General features: G+C 44.6%; 1 protein-coding gene across 3 annotated transcripts in view; it reads left to right on the plus strand.

Annotated features, from left to right (window-relative positions):
- LOC120996212 (keratin, type II cytoskeletal 80-like) overlaps window positions 1-20,240 on the plus strand; it is a 68,983-nt gene extending 48,743 nt beyond the window's left edge. The window contains exons 7-10 of one of the 3 annotated variants that reach the window (XR_005777739.1): window positions 3,528-3,748; window positions 17,897-17,937; window positions 19,478-19,960; window positions 20,132-20,240. Coding sequence is in view for 2 of the 3 variants with exons in the window: in XM_040425990.1 (XP_040281924.1) it covers window positions 3,528-3,748; window positions 17,897-18,015; window positions 18,124-18,272 (489 nt within the window). In the remaining variant the exon portion in view is untranslated. The other 2 variants (XM_040425990.1, XM_040425991.1) reach the window with 2 other exon arrangements.
- Window positions 20,241-26,003: the final 5,763 nt, after the last annotated feature.

Here is a 26,003-nt window from a genome sequence, read left to right on the forward strand (position 1 = left end):
AATGGAAGGGAGAGATCTGCAGAAAATCTACATTATATATATTGTGCACCAAAAATGCGATAAATACTGCAAATTCTGTGTATTTTGTGTAATTTTGATGCAGATTTCTTACAGATTTTCTGCACGCAAATCTGCACAGTGTGCAGCCACCCATGAAAGTTGAAGAATCTCATGCATTTCTTCAGTTGGTAGCATCACCGATGCGTGTCTTTCTATGTCTGCTGAAGGTGGATGCAGGATTCGCAATGCATTAGGGCAGTGTTCCTCAACTCCAGTCCTCAGGACCGACCTGCCGGCCATGTTTTCAGGATTTCCTTCGTATTGAGCAGGTGATATAATTAGTGTCAGTGCATCAGGACTTACCGCAGGTATTCATTCTGTGGGATATTCCCAAATCGTGACCGGTAGGTGGGCCCTGAGGACTGGCGTTGAGGAACACGGCATTAGGGTGCACTACCATTAAATGGAAATGACTGTATCTTGGCAAATCAAAATCCTTTTAATGGCTGTATAGTACAAATATCCTTAATTTCATTTTTCAGCTTTAAATATAATATTTTCATGGAATAGTCCATTTAAAGTAAACATGTCACGTCAAATATTCTGTCCAGTCTGCAGGCAACATGTTATAGAGCTGAAGAAGCTGTGCCGACTGATGATAGTATGCAGGATAACCTTTATCAATCTGAATCCTTGTTAAGTCTGGGTTTGACCTCTTCCCAATATCTGCCATACATGTACGGAGGATGTTAGGTTTTTAAAGATGGCACCCACTCAAGAGCTGAGTAGGCACCATAGCTGCCGGTGCCTGCTATTTTACAAAGTAGACACTGTGCAATGTGTATAATGTGATGAAAAAAAGAATCAAGACAGCAAAGGAAACCATATGGACAAATTCAATACAGTAGTCCTTCAAGATACAATATTTTCCACATACAATGTTCTTTTCTGACCCATCGTAAATTGAAACTAGACTCAACATACAATGTCTCAGACTCAGATCCAACCAATCAAGACCACATCTCTGGTAAAATAGCTGGATTAGTTGCTAGTTAGCAGCTATTCCTGACTGTTATATGTAAGGACCTGTGTCTTAGTTGTCTGCTTATTTTTCCTAAATCTTCATTTTCTCTTATCTTTTTTTGGGGCTTTGGAACCGATTACTCAACTTACAATGGTTTCAAAATACAATAGTCGCCCTGGAACCAATTAATATGGTAATTTGAGAGATTAACTTTCTGTACATGATAAATGCCTATGGCTGAGATGAGAAAACCCTGCCAGTGTGGAGCGAAGCTCTTGAAAATTCGATTTGGCTGCTTTGCCGAATTTTACAAAACAATTTGCTTCTTGACAAATTACTTCATCACGAAGCATAAGTAATGGGTGCAATGACAGGGAGCGGCGATTGCTCCCCCCCCCCCTCTATCATTGAATACCTCAGATGCCGCGTTCATCGCTGATCGCTGCATCTGACATTAATATTAAGGTCTATAATAAAATAATAAAATAGCATCATACTCACCTCATCCATTTGATCATGAAGAGTCCACTGCCACCATCCTGATTGAAGATCCAGCGTGAAATCTCGCACGGCGCATGATGACATCATCACGTCGGCCAGCATGGTGACGTCATACATCACCGCGCACTAAATTTTGCGCAGGATCTTCATTTAAAATGGCGGCGGGCTCTTCGCACTCAAACGGATGACGGGAGTATGATTTTTATTTTATTTTTTTACCCCATTTCAGCGATTTGTTACCATGAAGCATGAGGAAATTCGGCTTTACTGCAAATCAAATTTTCCCTTCGGATACTTTGATTTGCTCAATGCTAGTTGTCACTCCAGACAGTAGAAATTGTAATGACACCATACCGATCTGTATAAATAATTTCCCAGTCATCAAATTTAACCCTTAATTCAACACTAAGGCCTCTTTCACACGGGTGTTGCGGGAAAAGGTGCGGGTGCGTTGCGGGAACATGCACGATTTTTCCGCGCGAGTGCAAAACATTGTAATGCGTTTTGCACTCGCGTGAGAAAAATCGCACATGTTTGGTACCCAAACCCGAACTTCTTCACAGAAGTTCGGGCTTGGGATCGGTGTTCTGTAGATTGTATTATTATTATTAATACAGAATGCATAGTACAATAGCGCTGGAGGGGTTAAAAAATAATAATAATAATTTAACTCACCTTAATCCACTTGTTCGCGCAGCCGGCATCTCTTCTGTCTTCATCTGTGAGCAATAGGACCTTTGATGACGTCACTGCGTTCATCACATGGTCCATCATATGATCCATCACCATGGTGATGGATCATGTGATGAGCGTAGTGACGTCATCAAAAGGTCCTATTGCTCACAGATGAAGACAGAAGAGATGCCGGGCTGCGCGAACAAGTGGATTAAGGGGAGTTAAATTTTTTATTTATTTTTTAACCCCTCCAGCGCTATTGTACTATGCATTCTGTATTCAGAATGCTATTATTTTCCCTTATAACCATGTTATAAGGGGAAATAATAATGATCGGGTCCCCATCCCGATCGTCACCTAGCAACCGTGCGTGAAAATCGCACCGCATCCGCACTTGCTTGCGATTTTCACGCAACCCCATTCACTTCTATGGTGCCTGCGTTACGCGAAAAACGCACAAAGAGGAGCATGCTGCGATTTTCACGCAACGCACAAGTGATGCGTGGAAATCACCGCTCGTGTGCACAGCCCCATAGATATGAATGGGTCAGGATTCAGTGCGGGTGCAATGCGTTCAACTCACTCATCGCATCCGCGCGGAATACTCGCCCGTGTGAAAGGGGCCTAAGAACCACATTACTGACTTTATCTTAGCTTCTGTCGTTTTGGAGATTGGAGGGGGAGGGTGTACATTGTTAGGGCTCGTTCACACAAACGTATTTTGCGTTCCACATACGGTCTGTATACGGAACCATTCATTTCAGTGGGGCCGCAAAAGATGCGGACAGCACTCTGTGTGCTGTCCGCATCCGTTGCTCCGTTCCGTGGCCCCTCAAAAATTATGAGTCCTGTCCTATTCTTGTCCATTTTGCGGACAAGAATAGGCATTTCTACAATGGGCCTCCTGTTCCGTTCCGCAAATTGTGGAAGGCATACGGGCGGCATCCATTTTTTGCGGACCGCAAAAAACGGCACGGTCGTGTGAACGAGCCCTTACACAACCGGATAACCATATGCTTATTCATTGGTGTCAGTAAAAGTTACATTTGCAGCAATCTGTCACTAGTTCTTCATCTTTTATTGAGTGTGTAAATTTTATAAAATGGCGATTCAAATAAAAAACCTGCTAAACTATCTAAAGTCAGTGGATGAATATTCATTAAGGGAGGTTTACAAGAGGTAGAATAAGTGATATTAGAATTCGAAGTGACCGATTTCACATTGGCATATCTAACACACTGGTACAATATATGATGCAACCTCTGTATAAGTAACATGACACGGAGCCCAGTGACGGTTTCTCAATACTGACACATTGCTATTTCAGTGCGTACAACTGGAGACACGCGTGTCGGTGGCCAAGACTAAAAGTAATACCTCTGTCCGAGATGCCAATGCAAAGCTTGTGGAAGTACAGGAAGCTCTGCAGAAAGCAAAGCAGGAGGTCGCCCGGCAGCTCCGAGAATACCAGGAGCTGATGAACGTCAAACTGTCTCTGGATATTGAGATTATCACATATAGAAAACTGCTGGAAGGAGAAGAGTGCAGGTGGGTGTCCCTAATTCACCATATTATGAAGTACATGTACGAATGATCACGATTTGGATTGAACACATCTGGTTTTGCTGTTGTCTAGGATTACAAAAACATGTCTTCTTTTAAAAACAGCACCATCTCTTTCCACAGGTCATGTGTGGTATTGCAGCTCAGTCCCATTCACTTTACCAGTGCTGACCTGCAATACCAGACACATCTCATACATAGGTGCGGCGCTGTCTTTGGAAGAAAGCAGCCATGTTTTACTCAGGTCTCATGCATATGACCATATCCGTTTTGCGGTCTTCAAGTAGCGGATCCACAAAATACACATGCTGCCCGTGCTGCATTCACATTTTTTGCCGACCGATCGACTGTCCGTATTTTGCGGACAAGTATAGGACATGTTGTATTTTTTTGTGGGATGGGGTTGATCCATGCGCTTTTCGCATCCCTATGTCCGTTCTGCAGAAGCATAGACTATGTTTTTTTTGCGAAATGTACACCTTTAACTTACTGAAAACAATGAGTCTGCAAATAAAATGCGAACGGCACATGGGCTGCAAGGACATGGACGGTATTTTGCGGATCAGTGATTTGCAAACTGCTAAAACTGATACTGTTGTGGGCATGAGGTCAAAACCTGGAAAAAGCCTCTTACGCCTCATGCACACGACCGTATGTATTTTGCGGTCCGCATTCCGGATTTTGCAGAACGGAACAGCTGGCCCCTAATAGAACAGTACTATCCTTGTCCGTAATGCGGACAATAATAGGACATGTCCTATTTCTTTGCGGAACGGAAATACGAACATACGGAAACGGAATGCACACGGAGTACCTTCCGTTTTTTTGGCGGACTCATTGGTTCTGCATACGGTTCGCCCAAAAAAAAAATTGAACGGAGACGGAAAGAAAATACGTTCGTGTGCATGAGGCCTAAGGGTCTGCTCCAGCTAACGCCACATACACACGACCGGATTTTATGTCTGTGTCCAATCCAGATTTTATGCAGATCACATACGGGTTCAAAATAAAAAAGGACATCACATGGGTGCATCCATGTGTCTGTTCCACAAATTATCAAATACCTCCTACTCTTGCCCGTATTGCAGACAAGAATAGCCATTTTTAATAACAGGAGTAAGTATAAGGCCTCATGTACACAACTGTATGTATTTTGCGGTCTGCAAAAAACAGATCCGCAAAAAATACGGATGACGTCCGTGTGCATTCCGTATTTTGCAGAATGGAGCAGCTGGCCCCTGATAGAACAGTCCTATCCTTGTCCGTAATGCGGACTATAATAGGACATGTTCTATTTTTTTGCGGAACGGAAATAATGGACATACGCAAACGGAATGCAAAACAGAGTAACTTCTGTTTTTTGCGGACCCATTGAAATGAATGGTTCCGTGTACAGTCCGCAAAAAACACGGAACGGACACGGAAAGAATATGCGTTCGTGTGCATGAGCCCTAATGCAGATTGCACACGGAAGGTGTCCATAATTTGCAGATCTGTGGTTTGCGGGCCACAATACGGACACTGTCGTGTGCATGAGGCCTAAACCGCATACACTATCTGCAGGGTATTCTATTAGAAACCAAGGTTGATCAGGACAATAGATGCTACGGTATTCTATATACTACACTTTCTTTTTCTAAACACCATCTTCTCATACAGACACATAACAGAGTCTTGAATATTAAAGTAGATCTCTAGCCCCCCTTTCCTATTAAGGGTCACTTATCTGTATATGTATAGCGAGCACTTGTCTTCTTTGTCTCTCAGGTTTAGGAGCTAGTAATTTACAATAATCAAAGCCGCCCATACACATCCAATAGCTGTTAGCAATCATTCAATTAACAGCTACCTCACATACGTACACATTCCGTTTGACTGAGGCCTAGTTCACATCTGTGGCCGTATTGCGGCCCGCAAATTGCGGGCCGCAATACACGGCCACAGTTCCGTGTGCATTCCGCATCACGGATGTGGACCTATTCACTTCAATGGGTCTGGAAATCCAGAATTGCGGAACGGCCACACAGAACGGGACCCCTCGGAAGCACTACGGAGTGCTTCCGTGGGGTTGCGTCCCGTACTTCTGTTCCGCAAAAAGATAGAACATGTCCTATCTTTTTGCGGAACGGGCGGATCGCTGACCCATTAAAGTGTATAGGTCCGCGATCCGATGCGGCTGACCTACGGCCGGCGATCGTGCATTGCGGCCTGCAATTTGCGGGCCGCAGCACGGGCACGGGTCACACACGTTCGTGTGAACTAGGCCTGAATGGGGTATTCTTAGCTCCCCATTACACATCAGACTTTGGTGGAACCTGCCTTTGTCAGCGGATAAGGCCAACAATACATTAATGTGTATGGGGGCCTTTACCGTAGTGCTGCAGCAGTGAACCTGTGGTGGGCTTCACCTTAATCACAGCAGTCTATCTGAACAAAAGGAGCTGCAGTGTAGTGTACGGTGGAGAACAACAGAGCTTCAGCCCGGATCTTTCATGAAGAGTGGTGAATTCTAGGCTACCTCATACCTCATACCTCTGTAAGGCCTCATGCACACGGCCGTTGCCCGGCCTTGGCCGTATTGCGGCCCGCAAACAGCAGGTCCGCAATATGCGAGCACCGGCCGTGTGCTCCCCGCATCACGGATAGGGACCCAATCAGATACTGTCCTGTGCATAGAGGATAAGTTCTTATGATGAGGAACATGGCTACTTATGATGTGTGTTGCTTTGTTTCATACAACTTGAGTCAATGGGAATGTATGAAAATATCTTGGCTCCAAATATGGCATAAATAACATCATTCTAGAGGCACAATCATTGCATAAATTCAGTGGCAACATATTCATTATGTTAATGTTTCCATGTAGTCCAAACATTTAGCATTTAGCAGTGAACTGCATCTACGGTACGAGTTAAAGTGACCATAAAAGACACTTCGGTTATCAACAATTAACTTGCAAAGAGTAATTCCTGCTATTTCTGCTAGAGTTATTGGTGAGAAGTGCCTTGTGTTGGAGATCCTTCCCCCACATTATGTGACTTCTGTGCTGGTCTTTGTGGTATATGAGTTGTTATACGACTTTGTGGCTTCATCCTGCAGTTTTTGCTTCTGAAAAATACTCTACTGTGCTGACTAAACATGATAACTATGGGTGAATCCGAGATGAATTATAATTAGAGATGAGCGAATCTGAATTTCCTCACACTTCATGGTAACGAATTGCATTTTTTCCTAAAATGGCTGCTGCACGTGTTAGGACATGGAGCAAGGAACTCTGGGAACAAGGGATCACCCACAATGCCATGCATGCAACCAATCAGCAGCCAGCCAGCCTTGTGATGTCACAGCCCTATAAATATCCTGAGCCATCTTGGATTCTGCCATTTTCCAGTGTACATAGTGCAGGGAGAGACATCAGCAGGCACTAGGGACAGTGATATAAAAAACTTTAAAACTTTTATTTTGCTGTATAGAAGTTCAGGGAAAGGATAGGGAGGAATCATTCCACAGTATTGAAGCAGAACAGGGTTCAGTAGGGGAGTTTACAGCCTGGGTAATAGGAACAAAAAGTATTTGCCGTTGTGTGGTGAAGTGAGAAAATTGCAGCCCTTTTTGGCGTGTATTAGGCCTCATGCACATGGACGTTTTTTTTTGCGGTCCGCAAAAACGGCTTCCGTTGTTCCGTGATCCGTGTCCGTTTTTTCATCCGTGGGTCTTCCTTGATTTTTGGAGGATCCACGGACATGAAAAGTGAAAAAAAAAACTAAGTCAAGTTTGCATTGAAAATGATAGGAAAAACGGACACGGATCACGGACGCGGATGACTATCTTGTGTGCATCCGTGATTTTTCACGGACCCATTGACTTGAATGGGTCCGTGAACCGTTGTCCATGAAAAAAATAGGACAGGTCATATTTTTTTTCACGGACTGGAAAAACGGATCACGGACGCGGAAGCCAAACGGTGCATTTTCCGATTTTTCCACGGACCCATTGAAAGTCAATGGGTCCGCAAAAAAAAACGGAAAACTGAACAACGGCCGCGGATGCGCACAACGGTCGTGAGCATGAGGCCTTAATAGGATGGAAGATCACTTCAGTCATCCACAGTACCTTCCTACTTAGGCCTCATGCACACAACCGTTGTTGTGTTCCGTTCTGCAAAATGGGGTTCCGTTGTTCCGTGATCCGTTTCTGTTTTTGTTTCCGTGTGTCTTCCTTTATTTTTGGAGGATCACCAGACATGAAGGAAAGTTAAAAAAAATCTAAGACAGGTTTGCCATGCAAATGATAGGAAAAAAAATCTTGTGTGCCTCCGTGTTTTTTAGCGGTCCCATTGACTTGAATGGGTCCGCGAACCGTTTTCCGTGAAAATAATAAGACAGGTTATATTTTTTTGACGGACTGGAACCACGGATCACGGACGACAAACGGTGCATTAGCCGAGTTTTCAACGGACCCATTGAAAGTCAATGGGTGGGCAGAAAATCACGAAAAACGGCACAACGGACACGGAATAAAACAACGGTCGTGTGCATGAGGCCTTACTCCACCCTTCTACCCAAAATAAGACACAATGATACTTTCTTGGATAAAGAGGCCTTCACGGCCCAATTTATTAAGCAGTACATAATTCACCAACTTTTCCAATAATAATAATGAACACAGAAAAACATATCAAAATGTAACAACATTCCGAACGTAGTAATAGAATAATAGGATCCTAGAAGGCAACGAGGCAAGCCATTCTCTTCACTCTTCCCCTCCACTTGTCATACCACCTTACCCTTGGCTGCGGTCACCGACCCAAGGGCACCAAATCCGCCAAATTGTAGTTCCATCTACGCCTGTGGGCCCATTTTGCCCAAACAGGGGCCCCAACCACCAGCTTACCGAACCTCATGCTATGCACGCTCCAACTTGTCATGCACCTATTAAGCCTTGCATTGTCTTCCAGGACTCTCCATTAACCTGCCACAAATGACCAGAGGTGACACCTCACCTGTGGGCGTCCTGCCACACCCTCAAAGCCATCTCCAAGCCCTCCTGAAGCCCCAAAGCCCACATGTCAGTACCCACATCGTTGAGATGAACCCCGTCATCCCTAAGGAACTGAGGCGAAGCAGCCTCCAATTCTCTGTGGCGCACCACTATTCCGCCATGATGCCGCAAAAAGCGCCCCACTTCCTTATTTAGCTTCGCCCTTGCCTTATTAATCCAGTCAACTGACCGCGCGAAACGCCAAACTCTCCGAGCAACCACCTCCGACCACACCAACAACAACCCGGGAAAATCACACCATAACCGCAACAAGTCCAATTTAATATCCCAAATCACTTCCCTAGAACTACGAACCCCCAAATCGTTGCCACCCACACTCAACACCAAAATATCCGGTGCCCTGTCAAAAGAAACCGAAGCATGAAATTCCTGAAGCACCCGACCCCATAAGAGCCCCCGCAAACTAATCCATCGCACTTGCAATTCATCGGGTCGGAAACCCAATTGCCTTCCGTTCCTCCGCACGTCCGCACGCAAAGCTCCCCAATGAACGTAGGAATGTCCAAGAATCCACGCCAAGCACGATGATGACCCTAAAAACAAAACAAATATACTTGCTGAATTGAATACCAACAACCACGGGAACAGTGCAATACCAGTCACAACCCAGAATTAAAGCATGTGAGGACGAATGTACGAACGATAATACGCCGATTCCCACCTCCCTATCCGCTTGATCGCTTCCTCGCCCAAACCCCATTTAGCCGCCTCAGTTGCAGCGCCAATCCTGAAAGAATGAGACACAAACTCCTGTGCCGGGTATCCCGCTGCAGACAAGCATTTCCTAAATACCGCCACGAATTGAAAACGGGACAACGCCGATCCATCCCGATGCATCAATAATGAACCCGGAACATCAGGCCTGACCCTCAAAAATTCCTCCACACTCCTGACTGGACACAAGACCGACCCACTCAACGCGCGCAACACAATCCTCACCCCCTTGCCATACTGGTCAGTCTTAGACCTGCGCAACACACACCGCAACCCCCCTTCACCAAAGGAAATGTCCTCACGTAACAAGCCGCCCCCTCCAAACCGACTACTAGCCACCAGCTCCGAGACCTGAAATGCACCAAAAAAGGCCAAAGAAAAAGCGTCTCTAAACAAACTCACCTCAAACACAGACGAACACACCACACTAGCGTGCTCCCACAATTTCTGCAACACCGCAAATGAGACCGGCCGGCGAGAATCATGTCTTAAACACTACGATGATAGCCTTTTAAGGCCTGGCGCACCAAAAAACTCTTAGACACATCAGGCCGACCCTGCAAACGCAACCAAAAATCTACCGCCACTACCCTTTTAGAGGCTACTGAAAAGGACACACCTGAACTGAAAGACACCCCCACATAATACAATAACAATGAATGAAAATCCTCCACCTCCCCACAACCTCCCACTTGCTTAATTAACCGCTCTCACTGAGTCCACACAGATGCATACGCCGACCACGTACCCCTACTCACAGACCGCTCGATCAGATCTGAGGAGACCCCAAGAGCCACTGAGGACAAGGCAGACCCTTCGCATCCGCGTCCGGCACCAGCCTGCGAAAACGATCCCACTGAAATTGAGAAAGTGAGTCAGCAATAGAATTGTCAACACCAGGAACATGCACAGCCACAAAACAAGTGTTCAACCGCAAACCCCTAAGAACTAAATGGTGCAGCAGGCGCAACATTGGAGGGGAATTAGCCGACTGACTATTAACTGCTTGCACCACCCCCAGATTATCGCAACACAAAAACGCACCCGTTTATTCATGAACAATTCCCCCCATAATTCCGTTGCTAAAACAATCGGGAACAATTCCAACAAAGCTAAATTGCCCAAAAAACCTGCCGCCTTCCACTCCTCGGGCCAGGGACCCGCACTCCACAGCCCCTGACAGAACGCTCCATAACCGCACAACCCAGAAGCATCAGTAAACAGTTCCAAATCAGCATTGGAAACAGGCGCCTCCATCCATACCAAACGACCATTAAATTTGCCCAAAAAACGCTCCCAGACCACTAAGTCTGCCCTCACTTCAGATGACAACCGCAAAAAATGAAAAGGTACCGTAACCCCTGCCGTAGCCATGGCCAAGCGTCTACAAAAAACCCGAACCATTGGCAAGATCCTACACGCGAAATTCAACTTACCTAAGATGGACTGCACCAGCCGCAACTGCACTTTTTTAGCCCTACTCAGGAAAACCACCTCACTCAACAAATCTGCCACCTTATCCTCAGGTAACCTACATTCCATTGCCACACTATCAATTACAATTCCTAAAAACTTGACAGTCGTAGCCGGCCCCTCAGTTTTCTCGGGCGCCAACAGCACGCCGAACCTGGCCGCCACCCTCTCCATCGTCCCCAACAAAACTGAGCAAACGCTCGATCCCGCCGGTCCCAAAAACAAAAAATCATCAAGGTAATGCAACACTGAATTCCAACCAGCTTCCTGCTTGACCACCCACTCCAAAAAAAAAAACCCTCCCACTTAAAACCCAGCAAATGAAAACTATCCGGATGAATGGGCAGTAAACGGAATGCTGCCTCAATATCCGTTTTTGCCAACAAGGCCCCCTGGCCAAAACGCCGCACCCAACGGACCACCTCATCGAAAGACGTGTACGACACTGAACATAACTCATCGCGAATACCATCATTAACTGAACACCCCGCAGGAAAAGACAGGTGATGAATAAGCCTGAACTTGCCCGCCTCCTTCTTAGGAACAAGCCCCAGAGGGAAAACCCACAAATCCTGCAAAGGACATTCAACAAACGGGCCTGCTATCCTCCCCGCAGCCACCTCTTTTCCAATCTTCTCCGCAACCACCTCAGGCCGTCACAAGGCGAAAGCCAGATTGCGAGCCGCAACCTCTACCTGAACTGACACACACGGGATCACAAACCCGTCCCTAAAACCTCTCAACAACAACTCCGCAGCCTCCCTATTTGGGTATGTCTTTAGCCACGGTACCATCTCTTCCACCATCACGGGAGTCGCCCCCTTTGTGCGCAGCCTCAAATCCTCTGACTTTTCCACGCTTAAAACACAGTGACAAGCTGTGGGGCCCCCCGCAGCCTGAACATTCGTGCTTGAACCTGCAATCGGCGAGGTATCTACAGTAACCCTCGTTATACTGCCAACAGCACCCCTTCCTATTCCCGCTAGTGAACTCTGACGCCGAGGAACCCCCGGCCCCGGACCGAAAGGGCTGGCTAACACCCTTTAGAGCCGACATGAGTCGCATCCATAGGCCGATGTCCTTGTGGTCCCACCTGATACTCGATCGCACCACTTTTCTCTCTCTAAACTGCTCATCATACTGGAGCAGTGCTACCCCACCATACGTCCTATACGCTTCCCCAATCGTATCCATATAACAAAATAAGGCAGAACAATTCTCCGGCCTCCCACCCACCACACTCGCAAAGATCGCAAAAGCCTGAAGCCAGTTCAAAAATGTCAGCGGAATCAACCTATACCACCGCTTCTCCTCCTCCTTTTTGCTTTCATCCGGCTTCCCCCTATCCAAATTAAACTTTTCCAACGGAAGCAACGAGAATATCTCAACATACTCGTCCTTCCAAATTCTTTCCCTGACAACCTTCAAATGCTCCCCCAAAGGCCCTTCAAAACAAACATAAACATCCCCTTTCGCCGAGTCCGCCATCCTGACGCCCTCCCCCGTCCTGACTCTGTTACCCCCACACGCCGCCGTCTCCCCCGCCAAAGCACCCACCGTGACAGTCGCATGCTCTCAACAGCATCCGCAAAAGCACACACTCCCCCGCCCACCACTGGAGCAGGCGCCCACACCGCCATTGTGGACCAGAACCAGAACCCAAGCGCGCCAACAGCGATAGCATAACCGACAAAAACTCCCGCGCTAAACTGTCAGACCTAGACAGCCCCCCCAAGTCACCCCCCGATCCCGACCCGACACAGGTCTGTCGCTGACACGAAGATCGCTCACCTGGCTGTCCCTGGGGTATCCTCCCAGCAGCCGCCGACCACCCTGTAGGTCCTCCCGTCCACGGTCCGCTCTGTGCCGATGATGTAGAAGGACCGGCACCCGCCGCATCCTCAAGGCCGCCATCCGTCTCCCCTTCCTCTTGACTCACTTCACCTTCTTCCAAGGCCCGGTAGTCTTGGGAACCACGGCCAGCGTCATCCTGGCCTGGTTGCAACTCACAGTTGACAAAGAAGCTGGGCCCACCTCCAGATGGCCGCCGACCTTGCGCACCCCCACCTTCCTCAAACATCCGCTCCATCACGGGCTCCTCGGCCTGAAAACCGATAGCCGCATCCATCTCCGGCACCGCTGTCACCCCCATGCTGCACTCTGGGTGGGGCCAAGCTTGAGTCCACAGCCAGCGCACGATAAGAATCCTGGCCCTGTGGGGGCTGAACTGGAGGACATTTGAGCACAAGCAATATGTAGCGATATGGGTGGTTTTTCTACACAGGTGACTGGAGAGGAGGAGCAGGAACAGCAAGAGAAGCTACAAGGCCATGAGGAAGACGAGGCAGAGGACCCAGACACACCATGGCAGTATGCAGTGGAGATGGAGGCAGGGAGTCCCTCCGAGTCACTTGCACAAATGGCCCGGTGCATGCTCACTTCCTTGCATAGTTACAGCTGAATTGTCAGCATTTGGCAGAGGTATGAACTCTGGCTCTCCACTTTAAAGGACCCTTGCTACCGGTCCAAAATGGGGGCTTTTTTTACACCCGATGAGAGGGAGGACAAACTGAACTACTATAGAGACATCCTATGTAGTCAGTTGGGTGCTGCCTATCCTCTCGCAGGTCTGACCGGGGGGATGGGGGCCCTCTGCGCTCATGTTCCTCTGTCATGGCTGCTGTGGCAGGGTGTGGGTGTAGGAGCAATTCCAGCTCCTTCAGAAGCAACCCGAGTCTAGAGTAGCTGATGAGCAGCTTTCTTCACCTGCCTAGTGAAGAAACTACTCAGTAGAAGCAGCTAGACCTGGAGCAAGACCTGAACCAGTAGGTGGTGGCATACTTGTACAGCACCCTGCCACCCCACATTGAAGATCCAGTGGACAACTGGGCAGCCATACTGGATTTATGGCTGCAACTGGCAGAGTTTGCCCTGGAAAAGCTGTCCTGCCCGGCCATTAGTGTGGCATCAGAGCGGGTGTTTAGTGCGGTGGGGGCCATAGTTACCCCAAGAAGAACTCGCCTGTCCACCCAAAATGTGGAGAGACTGACCTTTGTCAAGATGAATCAGGCGTAGATCAGCCAGGATTTCCACCCACCAATGCCTGATGCATCAGACTAGATCATCCATGGTACCACACCGACACTTTGACAAAAGAGACCGGTTTCTTCTGGCTACCTGCCTCAGCCACTATTCTGATGCTGCCACCCGCCTGATGCCACACATCTGATGCCAAGTGCTCCTTTCACCCACCATCTTCAGCTGGTACTGGTATTGCCACCCACCTCCCCACTCTGTCACTGGGTCACTCTATGGTCTCCTGATGCTGTTGCCACCTCCACACTATGTCACCTTGCCACTCTGTGGTCTCCTGATGCTGCTGCCACCTCCACACTGTCACCTTGCCACTCTGAGGTCTCCTGATGTTGCTGCCACCTCCACACTATGTCACCTTGCCACTCTGTGGTCTCCTGTCGCTGCTGCTACCTCAACACTATGTCACCCTGCGACTCTGTGGTCTCCTGATGCTGCTGCTACCTCAACAGTATGTCACCTTGCCACTCTGTGGTCTCCTGATGCTGCTGCCACCTCCATACTATGTACCCTTGCCACTCTGTGGTCTCCTGAAGCTGCTGTTGCCAGCTCCACAATGTCATTGTGCCATTCTGTGGCGTCCTCCTGATGCTGTTGCCTCCACCTCCACACTCTGCCATTGTGCCACTCTGAGGCCTCCTGATACTGCTGCCACCACCACACTGTTATTGTGCCACCCTGTGGCCTCCTCCTGATGCTGCTGCTGTCACCTCCACACTCTGTCATTGTGCCACTCTGTGGTCTTCTCATGCTGCTGCTGCCACCTCCACGCTCTCATTGTGCACCCTGTGGCCTCCTCTTGATGCTGCTGCCACCGCCACACTGTCATTGTGCCACTCTGTGGTGTTTTCCTGATGCTGCTGCCACCTCCAGACTCAATCATTGGGCCACTCTGTGGTCCCCTCATGCTGCTTCCACCTCACCACTATGTCATAGGGCCACTCTGTGGACTTCTAATGCTATTCACACCCTCCCCACTTCATGACTGGGCCACTATTTTTCCTTTTGGCATGGCTGACATCATCATTTATTCGACCCTTCTTCTGATCTGTCAGAAGGAAGGAAAAATGAGACGCACAACTGATCCTGTCTGTAACAGCTGTAAGGCCTGCATGACATGGTCCCTATTTTGCAACAGAATTCGCTTATGATTTGGTAGTCAAAAGCAGGAGTGGGTACAAAATACTGAAGACATGCAAATATTCTATTCACGTGTCATCTCTGTTTTGGATCCAATCCTGTTTTTTTTTGCTTTTGCAATACCGATGGATTACTGACCAAATGCTGACGTGAAGGCAGATGCTCCACAGACAGGATTCGTTTTTTGGTGGTTATTGTTCTAACGGATCAGAGGAAGGGCAAAATAATCATTGACGTCAACACAAAATTACTGCTGACACCCTCTTCACTCTGTCAGGGGGGCTCTACTTGTATATGCGTTGAATAGAACAGGTTCTGTAGACATCTATGTGGAATCAGCTGCTGAAGGTGTGCGTTTTTTCCTGACACTAACATCCACCTGCAAGGCTGAGTTCACTTGAGTAATTTGGTCAGTTTTGGCCCCGTAACTGCCCAAATAAGTGATGTGTGCAGTGATTCTAAGAGCGACGCCTGTCATCTGCATGTCATGCTGACTCACTGTATTGTTTCACTACCACAGCATACTCCCTATACGTGTTACTGCAAGGCACAGTGTTCTACACCACTATAAAGGTTCTTTGCAGCCAGGAAATAGCCGTTTTTTAAAGCAATTTGCCACATATAAATTCGGATCGAACCAAATTTTTGGGAAAAACTCGGTGAACCAGCCAAATCGATTTTTTTTTTTTTTATTCGCTCATCTCTAATTATAATGATGTAGCAGACCTCGCTATAGCCCTCTTGCAAGTTTCACTTCTTATAGAAGTTCTCCGTTTTCTACTGTAGTCATGAGCGGCAAGAGCAATATTCAAATTTTAGATATTTCATGAATATTTGGTAGAATATTCGTAATATATTCGCGAATTCAAGATTATTTTCTTGATCGCGAAAAATCGCCAATGTAATATTCACATAATGCGCATGAAATACAGGCGTGGGTCACTATAACTATATATTTTTCAAGCTGCTAGAAGTTTCCTGAGACTGAAGAAAATGGTTAGCACTGCAGAACATTACAATAGCTTTATATGCAGATAGAGTGCTCCAATATATTCGCGATTGCAAAATCGGCACTAATGATGCAAATATTTTGGCACATTTTAACAGGTCTGACTACTTATTAGTGATTGGTGCAGTAAGTATTGTTGTGAACTTGTGACATCACAGCACTATGTACATACAAACATACATACATATATACTGTAGAACTATGTATGTAGCATGTATGTATGGACAGTAGAACCTACAGTATATCTAACCTACACTATCTAACCTACACTGACTATCTCCCACTAACTATCTGTATTATATACAGTACAGACCAAAAGTTTGGACACACCTTCTCATTCAAAGAGTTTTCTTTATTTTCATGACTATGAAGGCATCAAAACTATGAATTAACACATGTGGAATTATATACATAACAAACAAGTGTGAAACAACTGAAAATATGTCATATTCTAGGTTTTTCAAAGTAGCCACCTTTTGCTTTGATTGCTGCTTTGCACACTCTTGGCATTCTCTTGATGAGCTTCAAGAGGTAGTCCCCTGAAATGGTCTTCCAACAGTCTTGAAGGAGTTCCCAGAGATGCTTAGCACTTGTTGGCCCTTTTGCCTTCACTCTGCGGTCCAGCTCACCCCAAACCATCTCGATTGGATTCAGGTCCGGTGACTGTGGAGGCCAGGTTATCTGGCGCAGCACCCCATCACTCTCCTTCATGGTCAAATATCCCTTACTTTCAAAGTTTTCCCAATTTTTCGGCTGACTGACTGACCTTCATTTCTTAAAGTAATGATGGCCACTCGTTTTTCTTTACTTAGCTGCTTTTTTCTTGCCATAATACAAATTCTAACAGTCCATTCAGTAGGACTATCAGCTGTGTATCCACCTGACTTCTCCTCAATGCAACTGATGGTCCCAACCCCATTTATAAGGCAAGAAATCCCACTTATTAAACCTGACAGGGCACACCTGTGAAGTGAAAACCATTTCAGGGGACTATCTCTTGAAGCTCATCAAGAGAATGCCAAGAGTGTGCAAAACAGTAATCAAAGCAAAAGGTGGCTACTTTGAAGAACCTAGAATATGACATATTTTCAGTTGTTTCACACTTGTTTGTTATGTATATAATTCTACATGTGTTAATTCATAGTTTTGATGCCTTCAGCGTGAATCTACAATTTTCATAGTCATGAAAATAAAGAAAACTCTTTGAATGAGAAGGTGTGTCCAAACTTTTGGTCTGTACTGTATATATATATTATATATATATAATCTAACTAACTAACTATCCAATGTAGACACAGGAAAGCAGAGAGCACAGCAATAACACTGCTGTCTCTCCCAGATCTGCAAAATACTGCATACAAGGGCTGCTGGGGAGGTTCTTATATATTAAGGAGTAGGCAACTTTCCTATTGGTTGCTAGGGATGTTGCTAAGCACAGACAAAGACATTGCAGACTTCTCATTGGCCCACAAGCAAGAAAGGAGGTTAATGATGAAAAAAAAATTTGAAAATATTTGAAATTACGAATATATATCACTATATTCTAAATATTTGCGATTCTTGAAGTGTCGATAATCGCAATTAATATTTGCTATTCGAATATTCTCGCCCAACACTATTCTACTGTAAATTTTATTTTGCAGGTTAAAGTCACCTACTTTTGTGAATATTCACCGTGAAACTGGTAAGGACACAATCCTAACTGAATATTTTTTGCGTTCTTTTTTCTTCCTTTCTTTTCTTTCATCTTTAAGGGGACTAGTTTGGGGGTATAGGGGCGGGAAAGTGAATAACTTTGGAAAGGTAGGAAATCATGTGTAATGAGATAATATATAGAATTAATCATCAGCAGTGTGATAATATATAGATTTATCCTGTGTAAAAAAATATTGTTTGCAAATGTTAGAGAGAATGAATACCAGGTTTCTGAGGGTATGCTCCAGCCTTCTAAAATTGACCTTAAGTCTCATACTGATTATTTATGACTACTATAGAGCAAAGGTCTCAACATGTCACTGAGTATTTTCTAGGGGGTCAGAAATATTTGATAAGTCCTTTATAACCAATTAAAGGGGTATTTTGGTTATGTGAAGTTAAAGTTACTATTAGATCAGCAATAAAGTTACTATTAGATGTAATGTTTAAGTTTCTATTAGATCAGTGGGGGTACTATTGCTGGGAACCCCACCTTATCATGAGAATATCTAGTAGAGCCCTCTGAAACAAATGGAGCAGCCAGTCGGCCATGCATGCAGTCACTCCAGAACTCCTAGAAATGAATGGAGTGCCTGCACCTATGCCTAACCACACACTCTGTTCATTTTGGCTGCTCCACAGGATACTGGGTTCCTGTTCTCATATTTGGTGGGATATCAGTGATACGACCTAATAGTTATTCCCTATCCTGTGGACACGGGATACGGAATACCCCTTTAAGACCACCCTAATATGATAAGCAACCTAAAAAGCAAGGCAGACAAACAAGTAGTATTTGGAAGACAACACCTGGTAGGGTAGGTATTTGCCCATGGCATCATCATATTTAAGACTTAAAGGGAACCTGTCACCAGTTTTATGGTGTCCTAACTAAGGGCAACATAAATAAGTGACTGATTCTCTTAGCAAAATGCTGGGTCACTTTCTTTAATTGACCCAGTCAATCTGCCAACATCTTATATTGAAAAGCTCCAGCTCATAATGATGAGTCCTGAATATTCATGAGCTCCTGACTCTCCCCGCCTACCTGCTGCTGATTGACAGTTATTTTCCATATGAATCAGCAGCAGGTGGGCCGGGGAGTGGCTATAGCTCTGAATTAAAAAAAAAACGCTGGACTCAATGACATCACGCTGGACTCAAATCAGCTCATTAGCATGCGGCATGTGGCATCTTTGTGTGTATATTATGAGGTAACAATCTGTCACACCAGTAAGTGAATACATCTAAGGAACTTTTTAGTAGTTAATGATTGTATATAATTAGTTAGATCATAATCAAATATCCACATGACAGGTTCCCTTTAAGTAAAATTCAGTGTCCCATTTCTTGATTTGGTTGGTGCTTTCTAATGAACACGTATGATATGGGGCACTTTGGATGTCATAGATGAATTTCAGGTATACTGTGACCAAGGCATACATAACACAGTCTACAAGTGAGAGCAAAAAATCTAACCTAAAACATATGTATACCACACAATTAAAATATGATGTCTCTCCCTACAGAAACGAAAAGTCCCAGGTCTTCCTGCTCTCGGACAAGCAGTAGTTCATGGAGTATACACAGCAATATGTCAGATAACTGAGCGGAATCTGGATTCTAGCAGACCTCCCTCTGTCACTGCCATGTCTTACTTTACTTGCCATACCATGCCTAGATACCATGCTAGCTCTAGTGGTAAATACATTGTCTTGTAGTCTTTAAAACACTGTTTTTGAGAAAGTATCAAATTTAGAATTATATAAATCCTATTGTGCCAAAACTACTCTTTTTTTAGCTAATTCTTAATTTTGCCCAAATTAATGTATTGTGTCGCAATTATATGTATCACTTATCTTTCAATGATAGATGTGAATGGTCTATCTAGTTGTCTATATGGTAAAGCCATAACGACAGCAATAACATGGAAATAGGTCAAAATAAGGTAAAATCATATTATCAAGTAAATAATTAACAAACAACTTAAAACACAGACTTAGGGTATAAGGGTATATGGTCATGGACATGGCAGTCACCAGTACATATAAGGGTATATGGTCATGGACATGACAGTCACAGTCTACATAAGGGTATATGGTCATGAACATGAAAGTTACCAGTACATATAAGGGTATATGGTCATGGACATGGCATTCACCAGTATATATAAGGGTATACAGTCATGAACATGGCATTCACCAGTATATATAAGGGTATATGGTCATTAACATGAAAGTTACCAGTACATATAAGGGTATATGATCATGGACATGGCATTCACCAGTCTATATAAGGGTATATGGTCATGGACATGGCATTCACCAGTATATATAAGGGTATACGGTCATGAACATGAAAGTTACCAGTACATATAAGGGTATATGGTCATGGAAATTACAGTCACCAGTACATATACGGGTATATGGTCATGGACAGGAAAGTCACCAGTAAATATAAGATTATATGGTCATTGACATGGAAGTCACAAGTGTATAAAGGGAATATGGTCATGGACATGACAGCCACCATTTTATATAAGTGCATACAGTCAGGAGCATGACAGCAAACTGTATAATTGTAAAGGGTCATGGACACTGAAGTTCTGCCATACAAATTTGGAACTAACATACAAACTGATAAACATGCAACATGCAACTATCACTAAGGGTCCAACCATTGGGACCTACACTGATCATGGGTGTACCATGACCCCATATGAAGTGGCTGTTGAAAATGTGCACTGAAACCATGCCCTTGTGATAAGTTGAGTGATAAGTTTAAATCTTGGGACAACCCCTTTAAGCTATTGCCAAAACTGTCTGGTAGCATCTTGTATTCTGTAGTCTGTTTTCATGCACACTTGCCCTAACCCAACATGTCTATGAGTTGATAATGGTTGGACATATGAGCTGTCAACTATCTCATGTATATGTTGATCTTAAAGAGGGCCTTTCACCCATTATGACATTGTGAACTAAGTATACAGACATGGAGAGCGGCACCCGGGGATCTCGCTGCACTTATTATTATCCTGGGCGCCGCTCCGTTCTCCCCGCTATGTCCTCCGGTATCTTCGCTCACTAAGTTATGGTAGGGCGAAGATTTCAGTCACTAAGTTATGGTAGGCGGAGTCCTGCCCTTGTTCTGCTGTAGCGCTGGCCAATCGCAGTGCAGAGCTCACTGCCTGGGAGGTTCTTTTCTCCCAGGCTGTGAGCTCTGCAATGCGATTGGCCAGCGCTACAGCAGAACAAGGGCAGACTCCGCCTACCATAACTTTGTGAACGAAGATACCGGAGGGCATAACGGGAGAACGGAGCGGCGCCCAGGGATAATAGTAAGTGCAGTGAGATCCCCTGGCGCCGCTCTCCATGTATGTATACTTAGTTCACATTGTCATAATGGGTGAAAGGTCCTCTTTAAAGGGGGTTCTCCGGGAATTAAGAAAATTAAAATACTTAAATATTACTTTATTATAAATCTATTCCCAAATATCTTTTGTTAGTTATAATGACTCGTTTTGTCTAGGGAGGAATCATAAGGAAAAATAAAATGGCCGCCGTCCTATTAGTACACACAAAACTTATCCTAGTCACACAGCAAGACAAGTTACTACAAAACACTTCCTCATGAACTTCATTCCTACAGAGATTCAGCTGAAGATCATATTAAACTGTATTCAGGATCATAATCCTTGACAAGCAGAGAGGATGAGGCAGCTCCTTAGCTCAGTGTTCTGTAGTAACATGTCCTGCTGTGTGATTAGAACAGGTTTTGTGTGTACTAATAGGATGGCAGCCATTTTATTTCTCCTGATGATTACTCTCTAGGCAAAATGAATAAAGTAATATCTAAATATATTCTTTTTTTAAATTCCCATAGAACCCCTTTAAAGGCCCTTTAACATCCTAGTAAAAATGGTTCATCCCTGTATAGTGGTGATGTTTGCTATATATATGTGTGGCAAACGAGTGGGTGATGATCAGAAATGAACAGGCCATGTAAAAGGGCCTTAATTAGATATCTGACTATATAAAAAGGGATTGTCCAGATTCAGGAGTAAATCAGACACTATTTGGGGTGTAAAGAAACGGGGTTAGATGTCGCACAAGGTTATCTGTAAACCAAAAAAGGTGCACCTCACCAATCGAGAACACTCACTCGTTCACTATAGAATGAGAACAAAGAGGTTAAAGAGCAGGGCACTCTCAGAAATTTCGGACCATATAGAGAATCACTATAAAATACATTTATTAGTATACTGAATATTCTAAAACAATTGGCCTCACTATAAAAGCATAAAATCCTAAATGTAGATCAATGACATCAATTGGTATATCTAAATAGTAGCAAATAAATAATATACAGCCCCAACAACAGTATATCGATGACAATGATCTAAGATAATCGAACTGAAATGAATCGAAGGTAACTGATGAGTCCACCTCTATCATTCAATGGTGTAGCTCCAATGTTCCTTAATGTTTCCCACACCAAAACCAATCCGTCCTGTGGATACTAATGTCTGAACTAACCTGAGCAGAGCGGCGTCCCGCTCGATCAGAATAGGGACGCCGCTACCTATTCTGATCGAGTGGGACGCCGCTCTGCTCAGGTTAGTTCAGACATTAGTATCCACGGATTGGTTTTGGTGTGGGAAACATTAAGGAACATTGGAGCTACACCATTGAATGATAGAGGTGGACTCATCAGTTACCTTCGATTCATTTCAGTTCGATTATCTTAGATCATAGTCATCGATATACTGTTGTTGGGGCTGTATATTATTTATTTGCTACTATTTAGATATACCAATTGATGTCATTTATCTACATTTAGGATTTTACTATTTGGGGTGTGTGTGAAATAAATAGACCAATACTTATCTGGCAGATTCTGCACCGCCAGTCCCGTCCTCCTGGCCAGGCTCTGTTGACCTGGCTGCAGTGATGAAGTCACGTTGGCAGCACATTACTGCTGCAGCTGATCACTGGCCTCAGCAATGCACTGCTGGAGGCCAGTGATTGAGTGCAACAGTCACGTTTGGTGATGTGATGTCACCACTGCACCGGGTCATCAGAGTTGATGCACTGGAGGACTGAAACAATGGCACGGGATCTGCTAGGTAGGTAATGGTCTATTCTTTATTTCAGGCACTTCCTAAGTATTGTCTGGGGTACTCCTGAAGCCAGACAACCTCTTTAAATACTTGGCAAAGCCATCCTGGAGAAACCAAGCAAATTGGCCTAAGTGACATGATGACTGTTTCTTCTGAGATTTGTTCTTTCTCAATAAAAATATAATTGTAGACAATATAACACAGGTCTTAAATGTGTGTTATACACTTAGTGTATCCTGCTAAACACCCTCTAATATACACATTAATTTTCTATGGTAAAATTGTAAAAATCTGTATTCATTATATCTTGGAAATTGAGTGACAATCAATATGACTGTGAGGGTGTCGTTCATCATTCTTCCTGCTTGACTCCTGTAAAGCAAGTCCGCACTTGCAGATATATCTATGGTCTCAAAGCACAGAATAACTAGGCAGAGAAAACCCCTTATTGGAACTGACTTTGCAAAGTTTTTATTTTTTATTTTTACTGTATATTCACATGCAGTTGATTTGTTGCACCAAATTTAGGTCTGCCCCATCTCAATGGGGTTGGTAGAAATCCATGTACATGCTGCAGAAACAACTCCATTCAGATGCATTGAAAGGATTTTTCATTTGTAAGAGTTTCTGCAAAAAGTGTGCCAATTGTGGGCATACCCTTTAAAGTATATCTCCTCTCCTGCCCAATCATGTATTAAAAGAGTTTTCCTTTGGATAAAACATCAGTATCTGATCGGTGGGGGTCGGACACCAGGGACCCCCACTGATCAGCTGTTTTGAGAAGGCACCAGCACTCGTGTGAGCGACCCGGTCTTCTCGAACCTTACTAAGCACAGCACCGTACGTTGTATAGCTGCTGTGCTTGGTATCGCAGTCAGCCCTATTCACTTCAATGGGGCTGAGCTGCTGGCCACATGACACATTAACGAAACGTCACATGGCCTACGCAAAGCTGTGAGAAGGCCGCAGCGCTACCGCCAGTGTTGGTGCCTTCTCAAACAGCTGATTGCCAGGGTTCCCGGGTGTCGGACTCCCACCGATCATATACTGATGACCTATCCAGAGGTTGGGTCTTTCAGTATAAAAATCTCTGAAAACCCGTTTAATTATAATCTGACCCATTCATGACAATAAACTGGTGTAGAACTGCTGTCACGACAATTGTACCCACCCCCACCACCGATGCAGTAGCGTTTCTTCAAAACCCATGTCTCGTGAGGCAGAGGTGGTACACTTTAGAGGGGTTTTCCGTGATTAATATATTCATGGCCTATTCTCAGATTAGGTCATTGATATCTGATCGGTGGAGGTCCAACTCCTGGCACCCCTGATGATCAGCTGGTCCAGTGACTGCTATGGCCGCCTCCTAGTCCAGTGATGTCAGCTCAGTCCCATGTGAATGGTCCTGGACTACTTTACCAAGCACAGTCGCTAGACAACATACAGCACTGTGCTTGGTAAGCTGTGAGGAGGCCGTAGTGCTCACTGGAAAGACACATCCTGATCGGCAGCAGTGCCAGGTGTCCGACCACCACCGATTAGATATTGATGACATATCCTGAGGATAGGCCATGAATATATAAATCCTGGAAAAATCCTTTAAGAACAGGTGATAAATCTATTTTTAAACATCTTTTACTAAGTGTATATAAATATTGGTAACTTTTTAGCAAGAATTTTAGAATAAATCTATTTGCAATGGCATACAGGCTCCTCTTCTCCGTTTTCTGATATAGAGGTTTACATGCAGGAAAGGTAAAGTGTACAGTAAAATGTATTCCCAGATTAATATGATTATACAGACTGCTCTTTTGTTATATTCCTACTAGAAGTGCTTTCTACTACTAATGTACTTTATACTTATAACCAATTTATATGGCAATTTTATGTTTTATGTACCGATCTGCTGAATGCTAATTGTATTACTGTACATGCTTTGGACATAATAAAGGATCATACCAGCCATATGTTCTTTTGTCATTAGACATTCATAATTGCTTTGTAGTGCAGGATTAATGGAACATCATTCTCATGTCTCATACAACCTGTAATTTGAGTTATTTATGAGCCTGAGAATCTAAATTGTAGGTATAGACCCTAAGGGGTTAACCTGTTTCTTCATATTCTAGACATTTTTATGGCACATTAAAATTCAGAAAATGATTAGAAATGTACCACCCTGTCACTCAATACATGCACGTTTCATTCATGACTGTAAGTATCTCTTCTTAATGGGAGCATGTCAACACCTGCAAGAGCTATTAAAGAGGACCTTTCACCACTTCTGACATGTCTGTTTTCATAGCTTCATGCATTCCCCACGTAATAACACTTCTGGAGCATCTATTCTTATGGCTCTATGTTGTGCCGTTCCTTTATTATTTCTACTACAAGTTATGAATGAATTGCTAGCAGTCTGCAGTAAGGGTACAGAGGGGTGGTAACCAGTTGGGGGCGTGTACCTACAAAGTCTGACAATGGCAGCACTGATTGGATAGAGTGAGTCTGTGCAGGTACACACCCCCCCCTCCCACCAACTGGTTACCACCCCTCTGTACCCTTACTGAAGGCTAATAGCATTTCATTAATAACTTGTAGTAGAAATAATAAAGGACTGGCACAACATACAGACATAGGAATAGATGCTCCAGAATTGGTATTACATGGGGAATGCATGTAGCTATTAAAACAAACATGTCAGGAGTGGTGACAGGTCCTCTTTAAGTGCCGTTCTCAGGCGTAGTGTTGCTTTAATGGATATGTGGATACTTTCCCCATTCCCTCGCTGTGCCACCGCAAACCACCCCTGGAATACACTGACAGGACTCATGAGCTTGTCCTCATAATAAAGACTGCAAGCTCAAGAGTCCTGTCAATGTATTGCAGGGGTGGTTTGCGGTATCAATATATAAATTAGCGATTCAGAGTCAGGGACA

Source organism: Bufo bufo, chromosome 3 (assembly GCF_905171765.1).
Source record: "Bufo bufo chromosome 3, aBufBuf1.1, whole genome shotgun sequence".
Taxonomy (NCBI): Eukaryota; Metazoa; Chordata; class Amphibia; order Anura; family Bufonidae; genus Bufo; species Bufo bufo.